The sequence below is a fragment of the Anser anser genome (assembly GCF_964211835.1).
Source record: "Anser anser genome assembly, chromosome: 2".
Taxonomy (NCBI): domain Eukaryota; kingdom Metazoa; phylum Chordata; class Aves; order Anseriformes; family Anatidae; genus Anser; species Anser anser.
Window position 1 is genome coordinate 541,945 of NC_139721.1, and position 20,836 is coordinate 562,780.

General features: G+C 74.4%; 2 protein-coding genes across 10 annotated transcripts in view; both read right to left on the bottom strand.

Moving 5' to 3' along the window:
* PLEC (plectin) overlaps positions 1–13,960 on the bottom strand; it is a 55,582-nt gene extending 41,622 nt beyond the window's left edge. For 2 of the 9 annotated variants that reach the window (XM_083823296.1, XM_083823295.1), the window contains exons 1-4: positions 13,767–13,960; positions 13,047–13,087; positions 12,506–12,616; positions 8,563–8,758 (exon numbers count right to left, since the gene is read on the bottom strand). In XM_083823296.1, the coding sequence (XP_083679422.1) occupies positions 8,563–8,758; positions 12,506–12,616; positions 13,047–13,087; positions 13,767–13,893 (475 nt within the window). In that variant the 5' untranslated portion in view covers positions 13,894–13,960. Of the gene's footprint in view, positions 1–871; positions 933–3,265; positions 3,434–8,562; positions 8,759–10,481; positions 10,630–11,171; positions 11,301–12,505; positions 12,617–13,046; positions 13,088–13,766 lie in introns of those variants that run through there. The other 7 variants (XM_083823293.1, XM_083823291.1, XM_083823294.1 and 4 more) reach the window with 6 other exon arrangements.
* A 1,898-nt stretch (positions 13,961–15,858) lies between these two features.
* PARP10 (poly(ADP-ribose) polymerase family member 10) lies at positions 15,859–20,830 on the bottom strand. Its single transcript, XM_083824195.1, has 10 exons — positions 20,617–20,830; positions 19,847–20,086; positions 19,406–19,633; positions 18,507–19,261; positions 18,221–18,433; positions 17,991–18,111; positions 16,920–17,912; positions 16,708–16,841; positions 16,427–16,601; positions 15,859–16,323 (listed from the first exon to the last, which is right to left on the bottom strand). The coding sequence occupies exons 1-10, from the start codon at positions 20,774–20,776 to the stop codon at positions 16,019–16,021; spliced, it is 3,324 nt and encodes a 1,107-aa protein (XP_083680321.1). The 5' UTR covers positions 20,777–20,830; the 3' UTR covers positions 15,859–16,018.
* Between the last annotated feature and the right edge of the window lie 6 nt (positions 20,831–20,836).

Consider the following 20,836-nt stretch of genomic DNA (forward strand, 5'->3'; position numbering starts at 1 on the left):
ACTCACGCCCCAGCGCACCGGCTCTGCGGCATGGCACGGCACGGCACGGCACAGCCCCCCCGCCCCTGCCCCCAGCACCTCCCCGAGCCCCTCTCTCGTGCCGCAGGCAGCGCGCCGGTGCAGCCGAGCGAGCGCTGGTGCAGCAGCGGCCCCAAGCCCCCCGCCTGCAGACTCAGGCACCCGGCGAGCCGGGGGCTGTCCCGTGACAGTGACCGTGCCCCCCCGGGGGACAGCCCTGCCCCAGGCTGGCCACAGGGCCCCCACTCCACAGGGTGGTGGTAGTGCTGGGGACTGCAGAGCCGCACAGATGGGGCAGGTGCCCAGTGCCCCACACATCCCCTGCCCCACCGCACACCTGGCACCCCACACGTCCCCTGCCCCACTGCAGGGCATCCAGAGTGGGTGCTGAGCACCCTGCGTGCCCCCAGCCCCACTGCGTGCTCAGTTCCCCTACACCCCAGCCCCACTGCAGAGCACCCAGGGCAGATGCTGAGCACTGCAGGTGCCCCCACACCACTGCAGAGCACCCACAGTGGGTACCAAGCCCCACGCACGCCCCTAGCCCTACCGCAGAGCACTCAGAGCGGGTGCCCAGCACCCCAATTGCCCCCAGCCCCACCGTGGAGCACCCAGGGTGGGCACTGAGCACTTTGCCTGCCCCCAGCCCCACCGTGTGACAAGCTCTCCATACACCCCAGCCCCACTGCAGAGCATCCAGGGCGGGTGCCGAGCCCCCCCACACACCCCCAGCCCCACTGCAGAGTATCCAGGTTTGGCGCTGAGCCCCCCACACACCCCCGGCCCCACTGCGGAGCATCCAGGACGGGTGCTGAGCCCCCCGCACGCCCGGCAAGGTGACCCCGGCCGGTACCTTTGAGCGAGATGATCTCGTGGTGGATGGAGCGGGACGTGTCCATGGCCCGGCTCGGCTCGGCCCGGCGCTGCGCCCCGCGCCCCCCCCGCACTTATGGGGCGGCCGCAGCCAATCAGGGCCGGTCCGCCCCGTCCGGTGCGCCGGGAACGGGCAGCTCCTGCGGCAGCCCCGCCCCCGGCACGGCTCGGATCGGCACGGCACGGCACGGCTCGGATCGGATCGGCACGGCTCGGATCGGCACGGCTCGGCACGGCGCCGCCATCCGCACCTGCTGCGCCACAGCCCCCCCATCCCCACGCACTGCAGCGCAGCCCCCACCAGCGCAGCCCCCCCCCCCGACCCAGTAACGCCTCGCCCCCCCCCATCACGGCGCAGCCCCCCCCGCACAGCCCCCTCCCCGCGGGGCCACCCCCCGGCACCGGGCCTGGGCAGCAGCACGGAGGCCGCAGTCCCGTCCCCCCCCCGCTGCCAGGAGCACCGGCACGGCTGGGGGGGAGAAGGGGAGGGGGGCACCTACGCAGCCCCTGCCGCGGGCAGAGCCGAGCCGCAGCCCCAAGGAGCCGCCGCCAGCCCCACCGCGCTGCGGCCGGTGCTGCCCGTGCCCGGGGGGGCCGGGGGCCATGGGGTGCCCACGCGGTGCCCCCCCCGTGCTCCCGGCTGGACGGCGATAACGGCAGCAGCCAGCAGCCGCCGGCACCCGGGCACGTGTCCGCGGGGCAGGGACGGCGCCATGCAGCACCCGCGGCATCGACGCCCGCGGCACCGCCGCCGCCCCGTCCTGAGGGCTCGCTCGCGGGCACCCTGCGACCCGCGGCAGGGCTGCCGCTGCCAGCCCTGCTGCCCTGGGGCTCTTTGTGCCGCGCGGGGGCGGCTCAGGACGTGGGGTGCCGGCGGCGGGAGGAACGTGCTGCACGCCCCCCCCGCGGCACAGGCACCGGGGCCAGGCCTCCCCAGGCAGCGCGGCCGCCCCTGCGCAGCAGCGAGCGCGGCGCCCGGCCAACGGCAGCTCCGTCCTGCTGCCGGCGTGCTCCAGCTTTTATCCTTACACGGCCGCCTGCGCCCGTCTGCTGCGCTTCGCCGGGGGGGGCACGAGCCCAGACGCGGCCCCACGAGCGCGGGACACGGGGAGCTGCCCCCAGCCCCCCGCCGGTGGCCGCGGTGCCCACGCAGGGACACCGAGCACGGGGACACCGAGCCCCCCGGCCACAGGGCTGGGCTGGGGCTGGGGCTGGCACGGGGCCGTGCCCGCGGCCGCTCGCTGCGGTGCCCGCGGGGATGCAGCCGGCGCTGCCTCTGGCTGGGACCCGGGGCCGGCGCGCGCCAGTGTCGCCAGCCCAGGCGGAGCTGACAGGTACAGGCGGCGCCGGCGGGCTGCGGGCCAAGCCGTCTGCTGCTCGCTCGTGGTGTCAACACTTTTTGCAGAGCCCCGAGGCTCGGCTGACGCTTCCCGGCTTTGCCAGCAGCTCTGGGACAGCGGCGCGTGCAGTGACCCCGCTGGCTGCGGGGAAGTGACCCGTCCCAGCGCCGGGGCAGGGGTCGGCACCCAGACCCCCCCCACTGGCCCCGACAGCGGGACCCGGGGCACCCCGGGGTCCCCGAGCTGTGCAGTGTCGGGGGGACCCCGGGGCTGGGACGGTCCCTGAGCCGCTGGCCCCAAGCACACAGCCACACACAGGCAGGGGCCCCTCCGTGCCCCCCCCGAAAGGACACCCGCTGCGGCCGCCAGGATGTTGGCCAGGATCCCACCCCGGTGGTGCCGCACGCACAAGGATAAAAAGCCCCTGGGGCGCGGGGACAGACGGACGGCACGGGGACAGCCCCCGGCGAGGGCGGCAGCGCAGCTGGGGCTCAGCCGTGCGTGGCCCCCCCCGGCCCCCCGCGGGGATCCCCGGCCCCCGCAGCCGCGGTGACGTGCCGGGGTCAGGCAGCGCCGGCCGCGCTCGCGCCCCTTGTAAGGGCATGGCTGCTCCGAGCCGGCGGCCGCGGCACCGCCACCGCGCTGGGGGGCCCGGGGGGCCCGCGGCGGCCCCAAGCCCACGCCCCGGACCCTGCGCCCCTGTCCCCACCCCACGGCCACCCCCCGACCCCATGCCCCCCACACCCGGGGTGGGCAGGGGGGTCTGGGTGCCCCTGGGGTGCCGACACTGACCCCCCACGCACCCCCCACGTGCCCCACGCACCCCCCCACGCACCCCCCACGCGTGCCCACCCCTGCCACGGGGCCGCGGGACGCCGCACCGTGCCCACCGAGCGGGGCTCCGCGTGGGGGCACAGCCCCCCCTCCCCTCCCCCCCCCCTCCCGCAGCTCTGCCCCGGCGCTCAGCCCCACGGCGGCCCCTGCTCGGCGCGCCCCGGCCCCCCACGCGGAACACCCGTGGGGCCCGGCGCTACCTTTGTAGCGCTCCCGCACGTCCTCGTAGGCCTGGATGAAGTCCTGCTCCTCGGGGTTGGGGGGCAGGCTGCCCAGCTCGTACGTGGCCATGGCCGGGCCGGGGGCGGCGGGGGGGGGCGCAGCCGCGTGGCCGCGCCGCGTGGGAGCCGTGGGAGCCGCGGGAGCCCCGCGCGGCCCGGCCCGGCCCGGCCCGGCCTTAAGGGAAGCGGACACGGGGGGGGCGGGGGGCGGCGGAGCGGCGGCGGGGGGCGGGGCGCGGGGCGGGGGCAGGGGGCGGGAGGGGCGGGGGGCGAGGGGGGGCGGGGGGGGGCGACAGGGGACGGGACCGGGACAGGGTGGGGCTGGGGGACAGGGGACGGGGGACGGGGGACGGGGGACGGGGCAGGTGAGAGGGACGGGACGGGGGACACGGGACGGGACGGGGGGACACAGGACAGGACGGGGGGATAGGATGGGGGGACAAGGGAGGGACAGGATGGGGGGTGAGGGACAGGACGGGGGGCAAGGGAGGGACAGGGGGACAAGGGACAGGACGGGGGGACAACGGACAAGGGATGGTGGGGGGCTGGGGGTGCAGGTGACGAGGGACAGGACACAGGGACAGAATGGGGCTGGGGGGACCGGGGACAGGACACAGGTGAGAGGGACAGGATGGGGGGACAGGACAGGGGGACACGGAACAGGATGGGGGGACAAGGGATGGTGTGGGGCTGAGGGTGGAGGTGACAAGGGACAGGACCTGGGGACAGGATGGGGCTGGGGGGACAACACAGGTGGCAAGGGACAGGACGGGGGGACAAGGCACAGGACACAGAGCACAGGTGACAGGGGATGGTGTGGGGCAGGGGGTGCAGGTGACAAAGGACAGCAGGGGACGGGGCCACAGGTGACAAAGGCTGGGACACGGTGAGGAGGGACAGGATGGGGCTGGGGGGTGACAAGGGACAGGATGGGGCTGGGGGCGGAGGTGACGAAGGATGCACAGGAGCCGGGGTGCAGGTGACAAAGGATGGGACAGAGGACACGGGTGGGAAGGGACAGGGTGGGCACAGGTGACAAGGAGTGGTGTGGGTCTGGGGGTGTAGGTGACAAGGGACAGGACATGGGGACAGAAGGGGGCCAGGGGGACAGGGGACAAGGGACAGGACAGGGGGGACAGGGGACAAGGGACAGCACCAGACAGGGGTCACAGGCGACAAGGGATGGGACAGGGATGTAGGTGACAAGGGACAGGACACAGAACACAGGTGACAAGGGGCAGGACGGGGCTGGGGATGCCGGTGACAGGGGGTGACAGGGGCCCAAGGGGTGCCCAGCACCACCAGACACCCGCGGGGAGCACAGAGCCACCGGCGGGTGCAGGATCGGGCCCTGGCCGGCACAGGGACACCCCCACGAGTGGCACCGGCCCTAAAGGCAGAGGAGGCCAAGGGGAGGGGGGGGGGGGGGGACAGGGCCAGGAACGGGGGGGGGGGCAGCAATGGGGGACAATGGGGGCACTGAGAGCCGGGGGGGCTTGGTGCTGCTGGGGGGAACTGGGCACCAGTGGGGGGCACTGGGCACTGGTTGGGGGGGCTGATGGGGGGCACTGGACACCACTGGGGAGCACTGGGAACTAATGGGGGGCACTGGGCAGGGCTGATGGGGGGCACTGAGCACTGATGGGGGGCTGATGGGGGGCAATGGGAACTAATAGGGGGCACTGGGCACTGGGGGGGGCCCTGGGCACTAACGGGGGCCCCACAGAGCACGTAGGGGTGCCTCCCTGGGGGGGGGGGGGAGCAGGGCTGGGGGGGGGCACCGCTGCTCTCTCACGGTGTGCGCATGGCCCTGCCCCGGGCGCTGCACGTGCACGCCTGCCCCACGCGTGCCCACGCCCCCCCCGGCCCCCACCAGCCCCATGCACGCCCGGTGCCGGATGGCCCAGCCCGGCCCCCCCGCCGCCGCCCCACCCCGTGACTCAGCACCGCAGCGTCACCGCCGCCGCCGCCGCGTCCCCGGCACCCCACAGCACCCCACAGCACCCCACAGCACCCCACGGCCCCCCCGCACCCAGCTCCTGGGGTCTGGCTCTGCCCCCCCAGCAGGACCCTTGGACCCCCAACGCGGAGCCCTGGCAGAGCCCCGCAGCCCCCAAATGGGGGGTCCTGGGGGGGCCAGGACCCCGGGACCCCCCCCGAGGATTGCCCCCCCGGGACCCCGTCAGCAGCGGGGACCCCAGCGCGGCGGCGGTGCCGGGCTCAGCCCCGAGGCCGTGGGGCCGAGGCCGGGGGGGGGGCAGCGGGGGGGCGGCTGCTAAATCGGGGAGGAGGACGGGCGGCGGAAACAATGCGGGCCCATAGCTGGCAGGGCGCGGGGCCCCCGGCGGGGGGTGCGGGGGGGCACGAGCCCCCCCGGGTGTGTGTGCGCCCCCCCCAGCCACAGGGACGGGGCCCCCGGCAGGGACACGGCGCCCACCAGGAGCGGCCCCCCCGGCACAAGGGGGGGGCACGGGGCCCGCTTCGCCACGGCCGTGGGGGCACGGGGCTGCGGTGCCAGCAGCGAGGGCACGGGGACGGCCCCCCCCGGGGGGGGCACCACGGAGCGAGGTCCCCGGGGTGTCCCCGGGGTGTCCCCAGCAGCCGCGGGGCCGGGACACGGAGGCGCCGCCTGGGCCCGCGCCCCCCGCCGAGGGTCTCGGTGCCGGGCTCCCCCCCCCAGCCCCCCCCGCAGCCCGGCCCCGGGGGCCCTCTGACGGCGGCCGGGGACACTGCAGGGCCCGGGGACCGGGACGCGGCCGCCAGAGGGGCCTGGGTGTCCCCGAGGGACGGGGACGGGGACAGCCGGGCCCGGCCACACGCGCCCCGCCCGGGTGTCCCCAGCGCTGTCCCCAGGCGCCCAGCAGCGGGGCAGCGGAGGGCTCCCGGCCGGCGCACGCAGCCCCGGAGCAGCGGCAGCCACCTCCTGCCCCGGCAGCAGCCCCTGCACGGGGACACCACGGACACGGTGTGCGGGGGGCAGGCAACACGGCCACCGCAACGTGGGGGGCACGGCCCAGCCACACCGACAGCACGGCACGGGGGGCACGGCACAACCACTGCAACACGACATGGCCACAACAGCAGCACGGCACGGGGGGCACGGTGTGCTCACTGACACAGCACGGCGGGCACGGCACAGTCACTGTGACAGCACAGCACGGGGGGCACGGCATGACCACCGCCACACGGCACGGCCACACCAAAAGCATGGCATGGGGGGCACGGTGTGCTCACTGACACACCATGGGGGGCACGGCACAACCCCTGCAACACAACATGGCCACAACAACAGCACGGCACGGGGGGCACGGTGTGCTCACTGTGACACACCACGGGGGGCACGGCACAACCACTGCAACACAACATGGCCACAACAACAGCAGGGCACAGGGGGCACAGCACAGCTGCGGCGACACTGTGACATGGCACACGGGGCACGGCACAGCCACCGTGACAGCACGGCACAGGGGGCACGGCACAGCCACAACAACAGCAGGGCACGGGGGGCACAGCACGGTCACCGTGACACAGCACGGGGGGCACGGCACAGTCACTGTGACAGCACGGCCACAGCAACAGCACGGCATGGGGGCACGGCACAGCCACCTCGACACTGACATGGCACAGGGGGCACAGCACGGCCACAGTGACAGCACGGCACGGCGGGCACAGCGCAGTCACCGTGACACAGCACGGGGGGCACGGCACGGCCACCACGACACTGCGACGTGGCACAGGGTGCATGGCACGGCCACAACAGCACGGCATGGGGGGCATGGCATGGTCACCGTGACACAGCACAGGGGGCATGGCACAACCACCACAACACGGCACAACCACCGTGACAGCACGGCACAGGAGGCACAGCACGGCCACACCAACAGCACGGCACGGGGGGCACGGTGTGCTCACTGTGACACACCACGGGGGGCACGGCACAACCACTGCAACACGACACGGCCACACCAACAGCAGGGCACAGGGGGCATAGCACAGCCACGGCGACACTGTGACATGGCACACGGGGCACGGCACGGCCACCGTGACAGCACAGCACGGGTGGCATGGCATGGCCACACCAACAGCACGACGCGGGGGGCACGGTGTGCTCACTGACACAGCACGGTGGGCACGGCACAGTCACTGTGACAGCACGGCACATGGGGCACAGCACGGCCACCGTGACAGCACGGCACGGGGGGCACCGCACGGTCACAACAACAGCATGGCACAGGGGGCACGGCATGGTCACTGTGACACAGCAAGTGGGGCATGGCAAAACCAGCACAATGCAGCACGGCCACCGTGACAGCACGGCACAGGGGGCACAGCACGGTCACCGTGACACGACATGGCCACAGCAACAGCATGGGACGGCCACCGCGACACGCTGTCGTGGCACAGGGGACGTGGCACAGCTCGGCCACCCCGACAGGGCGCAGGGGCCGCAGTGCCTGCGGTACGGCACGGCGCAGCTCCGAGCCACGGCATCGTCCCCCTGCTCCCCAGCCCGGTGCTGCCGGTGTCAGCGGTACCACAGAGAGTCACCGAACGTCAGGGACTGGAAGGGACCCTGGAAGATCAGCCGGTCCCATCCCCCTGCCGGAGCAGGAACACCTGGGTCAGGTCACGCAGGATCGCGTCCAGGCGAAGAGGAGCAGACCCCACAACCCCCTGGGCAGCCTGTTCCATGTTCTGTCACCCTCACCGTAAAAAAGTTTCATCTCATATTTAAGCTGCACCTCCTGTGTTCCAGCTTGCACCCACTGCCCCTTGTCCTGTCATCGGGTGTCACCGAGAAGAGCCTGGCTCCGTCCTCCTGACGCTCACCCTTTACGTATTTATAAACGTTAACGAGGTCACCCCTCGGACTCCTCTTCCCCACCCTACAGAGCCCCAGCTCCCTCAGCCTCCCCTCTAAGGGAGATGCCCCGCTCCCCTAACCATCCTCGGGGCTCTGCCGGAACCTCCCGCGGCATCGCCCCCAGACACCCCGCGGCATCGCCCCGTGGCACCGCCGCATGCTGCGGCACAGCCAGGCCTCCTGGCACCGACCACAGGGGCTTGCCCCATGCTGGGCACAACCACCACGCGCGTGTGCAACGGCGCAGCCTGGCACGGCCACAGTCGCCAGCGGTCCCTGCGAGCAGCTGGGTGCATCGGACAGCGCGACCAGACCCCGCCACGACAATACCGGGTCCCCGATGGGGCCGAGCCCTCCCCGGACCCCCACGGGCACTGCCCCGAGACGGTGCCGCCCGTGCCGCCGGCCCTACCTGCGATCCTGATCACCGCCCGCTCGGCAGGGTCCAGCACCGTCCCGTTGCCCGCAGTCGCCTTGGTGCGTTTGGTGCGCTGGTGCTTGGCCAGGTTCCAGGGCAGGGTGTCCCCGGGGCTCGGGGAGCTGCTGCTGCCGCTCGAGCTCTCCTCCGCCATCTCCGCCGGCTGCCGGCACCCCGCCGGCCTCAGCTCCTGCAGCAGAGGGACGGGGTCAGGGCAGGGGGACCCCCAAGCGCCACCAGCCCCTGGCACCGCCGCTCCCAGCTCCGAGGCCTCGGCACGGCTTCTGGGCACGCCCCAACTGCCCCGGCTCGCACCTGCCACCGGCAGCGCCCGCAAAACCCACAGCCGGCCCCGTGCCAAACGGGAGGGAGGCGCGGCCAGGAGGGAGCAGCCCCCAGGTGGGGGCACGGGGAGCAGCTGCTTCAGGTTCCCCCACCAGGAACCGCAGCCAGCCCCCTGGGGTTGCCACATGGGGCAGGGGGCTGGGAATGGGGGACCTGGGGGCACAGGGAGCGCTGCGGGCGAAGCACCGAGCTGTTGGTGAAAGGCACGAGCAGGATGCGGCCACAGCCTCACCCCAGCAAACGCAGCCCCACGCATGATGCACCCCAAGACCCCAAGGCCGGGAGGGGACCGGGGACGCCACCAGGGCGGAGGCTGCACCGGGCCTACCACGGGGAGCACCTGGGGCCACCAGGAGCTGCTGCCGGGGCCCGCTGCAGCCTCGTGGCACCTGGGGAGCGCGGCGCAGGTTGCCAGGCGAGGCCGCACGTCAGGGCTGCCGGCAGCGGGGACGCCTCTGCAGTTCCACCCCCTCACGCAGCGCCGCGAGAAGCCAGCACCGGTTACGTGATCTCGGGCAATGTTTTTCCACCGGAGCCCGCATCGCCCCGTGCCGGGACCGGGCTGCAGCAGCAGGCCAGGAGGAGCGGCCCTGCCGCCCGTACGGTGCCCGGCACCACCAGCACCACGGGGACGGCAGCACCGTCCTCCGCACCCGGCCGTGTGGGGATGGGGACCCCCTGCCCTCCCCGCCGCACCAGGCAGTGCCGCGCTGCTGCCGCACCGTTCCCAGCGGCTGCGGCCGGCTCAGGGCCGGATCCGGAGCACAGCAGCTGGCAGCAGGCACTGGGAGCACCCTCGGGCCTTGGAACCCTCGGGGCTGCGGCGGGCGAAGCTGCTCCCTGCGAGCGCAGAGCCCAGCCCCAGCCCCGCGGCTCCCAGGCCCGGAGGGACGCCCGTGCCCGCAGCGCCCGAGCAGGGGCCGCATGCACAGCGCGGCAGCGCCGCCTCCACCGGCCCCACGGGAACCCCCTGCTCCTGCCCCCTGCAACAGGGCCCTCGGGGGCCTCTCCCCCGCCGGCCGCTGCCCACACGCTGCGGAAGGGCCCCCCCGGGACCCCCGGCACGGCTGATTCACAGCCTCCATCCCCTGCGCCTCCGCCGCAGCCCACGGCCCCTCCTGCGCCCGGCAGCGCACCCCCAGCCCCGCGGGGGCTGCAGCCCCCCCCCGGCACCGCCAGGGACTCGGCACGGGGGGGCAGCACGGGACACCCCCGCAGCACAGCCCCTGCCTCCCATCCACCCCCAGCCCCCCACCCCGCACCCCCGTGCACCTCCCGCAGCCCAGCCCCCCGCAGCCCCTGCGGCACAGCCCCCCCCCGCCCCGCACCCCCGCTCCCCGCGGCTCCTTCCCCACGCCCGGCCCCTGCAGCAGCCCCGCGCTCGCTGCACCCCCGCCGCCCCCCCCTTTTTACCGCAGCCCCCGCCGCCCCCCCGCAGCCCCGCCGCCCCCCCAGGCCGGGGGCCGCCCGCACCCACGCGGGACCCACGCGGGGAGGAGCGCCCGTGGCCCCGCTGCTCCCGGCCCCGCCGGCGGCACCGCGCGTGGGCCCGGCCCGGCCGCACTCACCGAGCGCCGCGGGGACCCCCGGTGCGCGCCCGCCGCGGGGGCATCTCGGGGCGGGGGGGGCGGCGGCTGCGGCCCGGCGGGGCTCGGGCACCGGCACCGGCACCGGCACCGGCAGCGCTGCGCTGCGCTGCGCTCCGGCGGGGCCCGGCTCCGGGGGCGGGCGGCGGGCGGGGCCGGGGGGGGCGGGCGGGGCCGCCCCTATCTCGCACCCGCACCCGCACCCGCACCCGCGGGGCCGCGCACGGCGGGCGGCGAGCGGGGACCGGGGGGTGCGGGGCGGTGAGGGGTAACCGCGACCCCCGCCCGCGGCGCGCCCGGCACGGCAGGGGTTAACCACGACCCCCCCCCCCCAAGGGCCCCGTCCCCTTTAACCCCTTCCGTGCCGCCCCGCAGCGCGGCCTTGGGGGCTCCCGGGGCTCGTCCCGGCCCCAGCCCGCGGCCCCGACCCGCACCGAGCTGCGGCACGGCCGGGACGGGGGCACCGCACCGGCGGCACCGGGCACCGCGGGGCAGGGCACGGGGGCACCGGGCACCGGGGACGGGGGCACCGGGTGCCGGGGACACGGACACCGGGTACCGGGGTACCCAAGAGCTGGAGCCGCAGGGCCGGGGCCGCACCACCCGCGGCAGCCCCGGGCACCAGCCCTGCACCCGCCGTCCCGCGCCCCGCTGCCTCCCGCGCCCCGTTACCGGGTGCCACCGCGGCCGGGCCGAGCAGCGCGCCCTGCCACCCGTGCCACCGGTGCCACCATCCCCGCGCGGGCGGCATCAGCCTTCACATGACCCAGTTCCTCTCCTGCCTGGCGCAGCCTCTGTTGGCTCCGGGCCTGTTTACGCCGCGGTGGCACCGGAGCTGAGCGCCCCGGCACACCCGGCCTCCGCAGGAAGGCCCCAGCGGCACCGGGGCACTGCTGGGGTGACCGCAGGCGGCGGTGGCGCAGCGCGGTGGGGGTGTGGGCCCTGTCCCCACAGCAGCCCCGGGCTCCGTGCCCAGCCACGGCCACAGAGCACGGCGAGGTGCCACGGCTGCGCGGCCTTGCAGGAGGCCGGGCCGGTGGGAGCACGGGCAGGCGGTGCCGCCGCGTCCTGGCACCGCGTGAGCCGGGCTGGCGGCACAGGGGCAACACCAGGAGCCCCGGCACAGGCCCCGGCGTGCTGCAGAGGGAGAGGAGCCCGGCCTCTGCTCCGCTGCCTCCGCTCCGCCCGTGGCCCCGCGGCCGGGATGGAGCTCGGCGCCGCCACAGGAGGCAGCGGGCAGGGGCGAGGCGCTGGCAGCCGGCGAGGCCCCGGAGCTGGCACTGTGCCGGGACTGGGGTGGCGCCGGGCGAGGGCGACGCTGCAGGCACGCAGAGCGGGGCCGCGGGGCCCAGGCGTCCGCAGCGCACCCGAGCTCCGTGGGCACCAGCAGCACGCAGGCAGCGAGCGTCCACACGGACACTGCCGGCACGTCCGTCTGCACCAGGCACACCCACGTGCATGCAGTGACTGTGTACACGCATGCACACCCACACATGCACACCCACACATGCACACCCACACATGCATGCACACTCATGCACATGCACACATGCATGCAAAAACACATGTACATGCATGTGCACCGACACATGTACACGCATGCACACACGTATGCAAACACATGTGCACAGACATACACACACGTACACACACGCACACACACGCACAAACGCACACACTGAGCCTCGCTGGTTGCAGCACGCAGGCACACACAGATGCAGGTGTGCACACACACGCATGCACCCACCAGGTGTACAAGGCACACCCATGTGCTTGTGCACGCACAGTCTTCCCCCCCCCCCCAGCAGACGCCCTCTCCCCAGCCCCCAGGCACATTCCCTGCCCCTCCCAGCCCTTCCCAGTGCCCCCAGTACCCCCCAGCCCCACGTGCCTGCCCAGTGGTGGCACAGCGCATTCCAGCCCCCGCCCAGCCCCATGGCGCTGCCAGCACCATTGGGGTTAGGGGACCCCAGGGCCACCCCCATGTCCCCCCCCCAGCTCCCTACCGCTGTGTGTGTCCGGTGGCTGCTGCCCGTCCTCGTCCTCGTCCTGGTCCCCGCCGGCTGCTGTCCCCCAGCAGGCTCCGGGCGCTGCTTCGGGCCCCTCCCGCGGCCCCGCTGCAAGGCAAAGCTCTTGGCACGTGCGCCCCCGCTGCTGACGGGGACACAGCCCCACGGCACTGCGCGGCACGGCACGGCACCCGCCCGTCCCGCTGCCTGCCCATGGCCTCCCCCTGTGCCGGGCAGGGCACGGGCGCTCCGGCCGTGATTACGTGCGGCACCCGGCAGGGGAGAAGGGGGCGATTCCCTCGCCGAGAGCACGGACAAAGGGCCTCATTCAGCACCGCGCTCAGCCCCGCGGGCCCCTCGGGACAAAGGTCCCTCACGCTTGGCACCAGCAGCACCAGGCTCCCCCCGCTCAAGGCCCACGGCCGGCGGGGCCCCATGGGGCACAGCGGGGCTGGAAGGGGGCCCCCAGCCCCACGCGGGACGGGGTGTGGAGCCCCCAGCCCAGCTGCATTTTGGCACCCCGGGGCCGGGCTCCTACCTGCGAGGCTGCCGGCGGCGTCGCGCTTCCCAACTGCTTCCCTGCAGGAGCAAAGCGGGAGCGAGCGGCTCGGTGCTGGCACGTGAGGAGTGCCCCAGCGCCGCTCCCCGCCCCGGATCCCGGCACCCGCCCTGCCCGGCCGGAGCTGGGCACTGGCAGCGCTTCCACGTGCGGATGCGACGCCTGCCCTGGGTCGTGCCCAGGAGGAGCCGGTGCCAGGTCCCGGCGCTGGCGGCACGGGCACGCTCTCGTTCACGCTGCCGGTTGTGCCCGCGGTGCCGTGCCCAAGCAGACAGCCCCACCGCCTGTCCCCGGCACGCGCCGTGGGCACGGCCCCGTGGGTTCACCCCAGCACAACCCAGAGGTGCCCCCGCGTGGGAGCCGCCCTCCCCCTGCCCACACCGCGGGGTCCCATGGGGTGGGGTGGGGGGTCGGCAGTCCCCCAGTGCCGCTCACCCTGCAGAGACAGGGAGGGCCAAAAGCTGGGGGCTCCTACGGGAAGGGGCTGCCGCAGGATCGGCGCAATGGGAACGGGGCTCGCCCTGGCGCCGCCGTGCCCCTCGCCCCCGCTGCCGCTCCCCAGCTGGAATCCGGCCCCAGGGAGCTGGGAGGAAAATCCCACGGCCCCGCGCTGCCAGGGGTCGGCTGGGGGCGGCCCCGTGGGGCCATCGTGCCCGTGCCGCCTCCCGCCACGTGTCACCGTGTCCCCATGCGTCCTACCCGGGGGGCGCGGGCACCGCAGCACGAAGAGCGCCCAGAGGCAGAGGGGGCCCAGCACCGACACCAGCACCCAAAGCGCCCACAGCCACGCGGGGTCCCCCGGCGTCCCGGGGCTCGGCGGGGCCATGCGCGAGCCCCGGGAATTCGCGGCCCCGTCCGGCTGCTGCAGGACGGATCCAGATGTGCGGCCTCTCCCCGCTGACTCACTGCGGCCGGCAGGGACGCCTCCAGCTCTGCCGCGGAGCCTTAACCCTCACGGGGGCCGCGTCGGGGATCCCCCAGCTGCAGGCACTCCCCTGGCCCCTGCGCTCCCCCACCTCCGAATGCCCCCCGGGACAGGGACCCTGCCTGTGGCACGGCTGCATGGGACTGCATCCTGGCACCGGGAGGGTGCGGTGCGGCCATCCCCTGGCTGTGCTGCCTGCCCCGTGCCATGCCCCCTGTGCCCCCCCCCAACATCCCCTGGGGCCCCCAGACCCCCTGTATCCCGTGTCCAGCAGCTGCACCACATGGCCCCGTGTCCCCTACATTGCCCGTGTCCCCTACAGCCCCTTTCACCCCCACCCCCGTGTCCCCTGCACCCACTGTCTGCAGGCTGCTCCAATGCGCAGCCCCGTCCCCTGTATCCTTCATGGCCCCAGCACCCCGACATTGCTCATGTCCCCAGATCCCTCACGTCTTGCAAGGAGCCCCCCCATGCCCCTGTCCCCTGCACCCTCTTTGTCCCCTACATCCCCCATGTCCCCCACATCCCCCATGTCCCCACCCCTGGCACTGCTCAGGGGTGCCCCCCGGACAAATACGTCCCCAGGCAGTGGCTCCATGCCCGCAGCCCAGCTCCTGCCAGCTCCAGCAGCACCCACGGCCCCGGCAGTCCCGGCCCTGATTCAGCCCCCCCCAGGACCCCCTGGCGCTGGCCTCTGGGGACCGGTGCCCCTTCAGTGGCACCCCCTGGGCACGGGGGAGGAAGGCCCTGCCCCATAGCCAAAGGGACCCCCAATCCCCAAGGGTCCCCACCGCAGACCAGCAGACACCCATGCTGCCCAGTGCCTGGGGCTGTGCTCACCACAGGCACCCTGCCAATGGGCTGGGGGTGGGCAGCGGAGCCCCCCTGAGACCCCCAGGGTGCCGCGAGGCCCTGCCGGGGGGGCAAGTACAGGCAGCTGCAGTACAGGCAGGGCACAGGCAGGGTGCAGGCAGGGTGCTCAGGGTGCACGCAGGGTGCTCAGGGTGCAGGCAGGGTGCTCAGGGTGCTCAGGACACAGTCAGGGTGCAGGCAGGGTGCTCAGGGCGCAGGCAGGACACAGGCAGGACACAGGCAGGACACAGGCCGGGTGCAGGCAGGGTGCAGGCAGGGTGCTCAGGGTGCAGGCAGGGTGCAGGCAGGGTGCAGGCAGGGCGCAGGCAGGGTGCAGGCAGGGTGCTCAGGGTGCTCAGGGTGCAGGCAGGGCGCAGGCAGGGTTAACCCCCCCGCACGGAGGCACTGCCCGCTCAGCCCCCGGGGCGCTGTGCCGGGGCCGAGCAGCGCCGCCGCTCCGGATCCGCCCGCGGCCCCCACGGGCCCCACGCGAGGGGGGAGCGGGGCCGGGGCCAGCCCAGCCCGGATGCCCCGGAGCTGCCGGTGCCAAGCCCCGGAAAACCCTGCCGAAATCCCCCGGGTTGCGAAACGCCGAGCGGCGCCGCCCGGCCCCGGCCCCCCCGGGGCCCCGGGGCCCGCCCCCCCCCCGCCCCGCGCCCCCGCCCGGTCCCTGGCACCGGGGGTTGCCGAGCCCCGGGACGCCCCCCCCATGCCCACGCGCGGGGCCGTCCCCTCGCGGCTGCTGCCACCGTGTGGCCTCGCGCGGCACCAGCGCCACGGGTGGCACCAGGGCCCGGGGCCACCCAGCTCCATCCCCACGGGCTCGGGCCCCCCGGCCCCCCCACGGAGCCCACCCTAGGGGTGGCACCTCCGCCCCCCCCCAACCCACAGACGCAGACAGGTGAGGGGGGACCCCCCGGTCGCCCCCCACCCCAGCAGGGCCCCCCACGTTCCTGCCAGCCCCACACCCCCAAAGGGCCGGGTGAGCCCCCCGGCCCCCCCACTCTCAGCGCACAAGGAGCCGTCCGGTCTTTATTCCAAATCCTGTACACGCTGCACCCGCGTCCCCGCGCCCCGCATCCGTCCCTGCCCCCTGAGGCCAGCCCGGGGCCATCCCCACGTCCCCGACCCCCGCTGGGACCCCCCCGCAGCCAGTCCCGGGGGGCCGCCGGGCTCAGGCCCCCAGCTTGGAGCGGCGGCAGGTGATGAGGTACTGGGGGTAGGCCTGCGTGTCGTTGAAGATGACGAAGATGCTGGGCTCGGACAGGTTGTCCACGACGCTGTCGTAGCGCCGCGGGGCGCCCGCCGCCTCCCGCAGCGGAGGTGCCCGCATGTCCCGGCTGCCCAGCGTGTAGTCCCCCGTCAGCGCCTTGGCCACGAAGATGTACTTGTTGCCGTCCGTGCCGCAGGGCGAGTACTGCTCCTGCGCCGACACGGCCGCCTTGGCCGCGAAGTACACGCCGAGCCCGTAGAGAGCAGCTGCGGCAGAGGGGTCAGCCGGCGCCGCCGGGGGCACGGGGCCGGCGCCCGACACCGGCGCACGGTGCTGCGCCCGCGGTCCTCCCCCCCACCCCGTGCTCACCGTTCTTGCCGCAGAAGCTGCGGTTGAAGCCGTGCAGGCAGATCTCGCGGCTGGACTGCTCCGTGGTGCCGTGGAAGAGGACCCGCTCCACGGCCCGGCTCTGGCACGCCTTCTCCATGCTGGCCTTCTTCAGCTGGTACTGCTTGTAGAGCAGCGGGTGGATCAGCCTCTCCACCTGCCGACAGCGTGCAGCGTTCAGGCCCTGTGGCTCCAACCCCCCGGGACCCCCACCAGGACCCTGCTCCGGACCCCAGCCCCGCGCCACCCCGCGGGGACCCCACCTTCACGATGTGGATCTTGTTGTACAGCTCCTCCAGGGTGGCGTAGAAGAGCTGCACGGTGTCCCCGAACTCCTCCGAGTCCTCGGCCAGCGGCATCAGCCTCACCTCCTCGTCCAGCCCCGACGCCTCCGGCCCTGCGGAACAGACGTGGCACCGGTGAGGGGGGGGCAGCCCGTGGCGGTGCGGGACCCCCGTCCCTCCGCGGCACGCACCGAGCAGGTGCCAGGCGCTCTCGCTGGGGGGCTCGCTGCGCGAGATGGGCAGGGCAGAGGCAGTGCTGATGTCGTACTCCTCCATCTGCTCCAGGTCGACGATGACAGGCCGCCCGTCCAGCAGCACGTCCAGATGCCTCTCGCGGCGCTGCCAAGCCGCCTCCAGCAGCGCGGCGGTGGCGGGCTCGTAGGGCACGGCCGTGCCCGTGGGGTCCCAGCGCACCCAGCGCGCCGCCGCCCCGGGGGGGCCGCGCTCTGCCGGCCTCAGCCGCTGCAGCAGGACGGCGAGGTCGCGGGCGGCAGCGGCGGTGTAGCTGGCGAAGCCGCGCAGCGTGGCCGTGGAGTCACGCAGGCAGAGGCGCACGGCGTGCCGGCGCTGCAGCAGGGCCAGGCAGCGGCGGCAGCCGGCCGGCAGCGCCCGCAGCCCCGCGCTCTCCACCTGCTCCGTGCGCAGCCGAGCCTCCAGAGCCTGCTCCAGCTGCCGGGGCAGCGCGCTCACGTCCTGCTCGAAGGAGGCGTACAGCGTCACCCGCGCCGTGTCGGCTGCCGGCAGGGCCTCCTCCAGCGAGGCCTCCAGCGCGGCCAGGAGGCCAGCATCCTCCTCTTCCGAGGCGGGGCCGGGGCCAGCCCGCTGCTCCTCCTGGAAGGAGTGCAGGGACAGCGCGGTGGCACGCTCCAGCTCCTCATCCTTGTTCCACGTGCTGTCCAAGGACCGCTGGATGGCCAGCAGCATCTGCGCCTCCTCTTCCTCTGCCTGGCCCTCCAGCTCGCCCAGGAGCATGTCCTCGCTGCCATAGCTGTCAGACATCTCCCAGAGCTCCTGATCCTTGCCAAGGGGCTTGAGCACATCGCTGGGGTCCCACTCTTTGCCAAAGCCGCCCTCGAGCTGCTCCAGAGCTGCCTCATGCAGGGTGGGCAGGGGGGAGCCTCTGCCCTCCCCATCCTCGTGGGCGCCGTCGGTGCGCAGTGCTGCCAGCAGCGCCTTGATCTCCTCTGCGAGGAGAAGTCGGCGTCAGCCAGACCTGACCCGGGGGTCACCACGCCCCCAGCACCCCCCTGCACCCCACTCACCGATGTCGGGGGGCACGCTGTCTCCCACAGCGCCGTCGGGCAACTCCGGGTGCTTGGCGCCGAGCGTGGTGGGCAGCGGCTGCCGGCGGCAGCTCGGGGGGAGCAGCTCCGCCAGCTCCAGCTGTGGGGATGGATGGGAGGCGCTGCACACGCAGGCAGCACAGAGCCGGTGCCGCTGGCACCCTCCTCCCGGCCTCCCCGGGCGGCAGCAGAGCCAGCACCGGCTGTACCTGGGGGTCCGGGGGGCTCCACTGGACATCACCCAGCTCAAGGACGCACTGGAAGCGGCTCTCCAGCTGGCGCAGGATGCTCTGCCCACCCTCGTCCAGCAGGAAGCGGGCGACGCCAGGGTAGTGCAGCGTCACCGTCTGCGAGCTGACGGTGCCCAGGAGGCTCTGCAGGAACTCGGCGGCGGCCTGGCACCGCCCGGCCTCCCCGCTCACCTGCGGGACGGCACCGCGGGGTCAGCCCTGCCCGCGGCAGCACCCCCCGGCCCCCCACCGGCCCCACGCTCACCCTGAAGCCGGAGACGTCGTCGCCTTCCAGCGGCAGCATGGAGACCTCGGGGATGCTGGCCAGCAGGTCCTGGTAGTGCCGCTGCAGGTAGCGCAGCGCGCCCCGCTCCATCGACACCAGCGTCTCGTCGGGCGCCGCGTCCCGCAGGAAGTCGCGCAGCTGCTGCCGGTTCTCCTGCTCCGTGCCGCGCAGCGCCAGGCCCTGCAGCCGCCGGGTGCCGGGGGCCAGCTGCATCTCGCAGCACCGCAGCCGCTCGCGCAGCTGGTGCCAGCGCGGCGAGCACAGCGCCAGCGCCTCGCGTGCCGACAGCTCCACGGTGAAGGGGCTGAGGGCGTCCTGCAGCAGGCGGGCGGCATCGCGGGCGGCCGCAGGGCTCCGCGCTGTCACCACCACCTCGTCCTCCGCCACGGCATAGCCAGCTGGTGCGGTGCAGCCGGCCAGGAGCTGCCCCAGGTGCACACGGACGTCCTCGCGGCGCAGGAAGAGCAGCGTCGGGGCCGGCAGTGCCAGGCGCTCCTGCGCCATCGCCTCCGTCACCGTCTGCAGCCGTGGCTCGGACTCGGCTGCTGAGGGTGCCGGGCTCGGCTCCGCCGGCAGCTCCGCCGGCTCCGGGCTGCTCTCCTCATGGCCGGGAGCAGGCGGCTCAGCGTCCGTGGGGTCCAGCTCCTCCGCCGGCTCCAGGAACTCATAGTAGGGCGAGACGGCCAGCTCGCTGCCCTGCAGCTGGTGCGGCTGCTGCAGCACGCGTGCCGCCACTGCCGGGAGAGAGACGTGGTGCAGCCGGGGGCCGTGCGCACCCCCGCTGCGGGGACAGGGATGGGACAACCAGGATAAGCTGCAGGAGGGGGCAAAGCGGAAAGCGGGGCCCCCCCAGGCCATGCCGGCACGCAGCCACTCACCTGCGGGCTCTTGGAAGGAGACGATGGCCACTTGGCCCCCCGGCAGCACCCGCACAGCGCGCACGCGGCCGCCGCCGCTGCGCCGGTTCTCGAAGTAGAGCTCCAGCAGGTCCCGGTGCAGCCCCGGCGCCCGCACCCGCACGCTGTCGGTCTGCGGCAGCCGCTGCACGGCCAGCGCGGCCCCCTCCAGCCCGCGGCACCGCACCCGCTCCTCCACCGCCGCCAGCGCTGCCGGGGAGGCGGTGGTGACGCCGGGGCTGCACTGGGGCATGCACCGGCACCTCCCCGCCCAGCCCTCCCAGCGCCCACCAGTGCTCCCAGTCACCCGCCGCTGGCATCAGGGGCTGCGGCACCCCCAGCACCACGGCTCCGGGCAGGGAGAGGGGGCAGCCAGCCCCGCACGGCCACAGTGCCCCCAAACCGCCTTCGCGGTGCCCTCACCGTCGTCGTCGAGCGGCTCGTGCAGCCGCAGCAGCGCCCAGTCCCCGGCGCGGTGCAGGCTGTAGGCGCCGGGGGGCCGCTCCAGCACACGCTCCACGTAGAGCTCCAGCAGCTCGGGGGGGGTCTGGGGGCTGACGCCCCGCAGCAGGAGCCCGGCTGGGTCCCAGGGGGGGGCCGGGCGCACCCGCAGCTCCGCGCCCTGCAGCCGGTGGGGGGCCCGGGCCAGGACGCCCTGGGCGTCTGGGGGGGGCGAGCGTCACTGGGGGGCTGGGGGCAGCACCCACGCCCCGCACCCTGCCCCACGCCGCACAGCCCCGACCTCGGGCTGGTGGTGCAGCTCACCAGTGCTCCCAGTTTGGACCAGGGCCCCCTCACACCCCAACCCAGCACTCCCAGTTTGGACCAGGGCCCCCAGTGCCCAGCCCAGTGCTCCCAGTTTGGACGAGGGCCCCCTCACACCCCAACCCAGTGCTCCCAGTTTGGACCAGGCCCCCCCAAACCCCAACCCAGTGCTCCCAGTTTGGACCAGGCCCCCACAAACCCCAACCCAGTGCTCCCAGTTTGGACCAGGCCCCCACAAACCCCAACCCAGTGCTCCCAGTTTGGACCAGGGCCCCCTCACGCCTCAGCCCAGTGCTCCCAGTTTGGACCAAGTCCTCCAATGCCCAGCCCAGTGCTCCCAGTTTGGAACAGGTCCCCCCACACCCCAGCCCAGTGCTCCCAGTTTGGACCAGGTCCTCCCAGCAGCAGCCCGGCCCCGACCCTCTCACCTTGGGGGCTCTCGAAGGTGAGCAGGAAGAGCGGCCCCAGGCGCTGGCAGCTCCGCACGGGGCCCCCCCCCGAGCGCCGCCGGCTCTCGAAGTAGAGGACGAGGAGGTCCTCCTCGGCGTCGGGGGGGGCGCCCCCCACCTCCAGCACCCCCTCCGCCATCCCGCACGAGCCTCCTTCGGGGGGGGGGGGCGCTCAGCCCGGGGAGCCCCGACACCCCCA

Coding starts and splice junctions, on each gene's coding strand:
- PARP10 (XM_083824195.1), bottom strand. CDS start 20,776: ATGGCGGAGGGGGTGCTGGAGGTGGGGGGCGCCCCCCCCGACGCCGAG. Junction 19,262..19,405: donor CTCCTTCCAAGAGCCCGCAG/GTGAGTGGCTGC, acceptor CTCTCCCGGCAG/TGGCGGCACGCGTGCTGCAG. Junction 18,434..18,506: donor ACGACGTCTCCGGCTTCAGG/GTGAGCGTGGGG, acceptor GCCGTCCCGCAG/GTGAGCGGGGAGGCCGGGCG.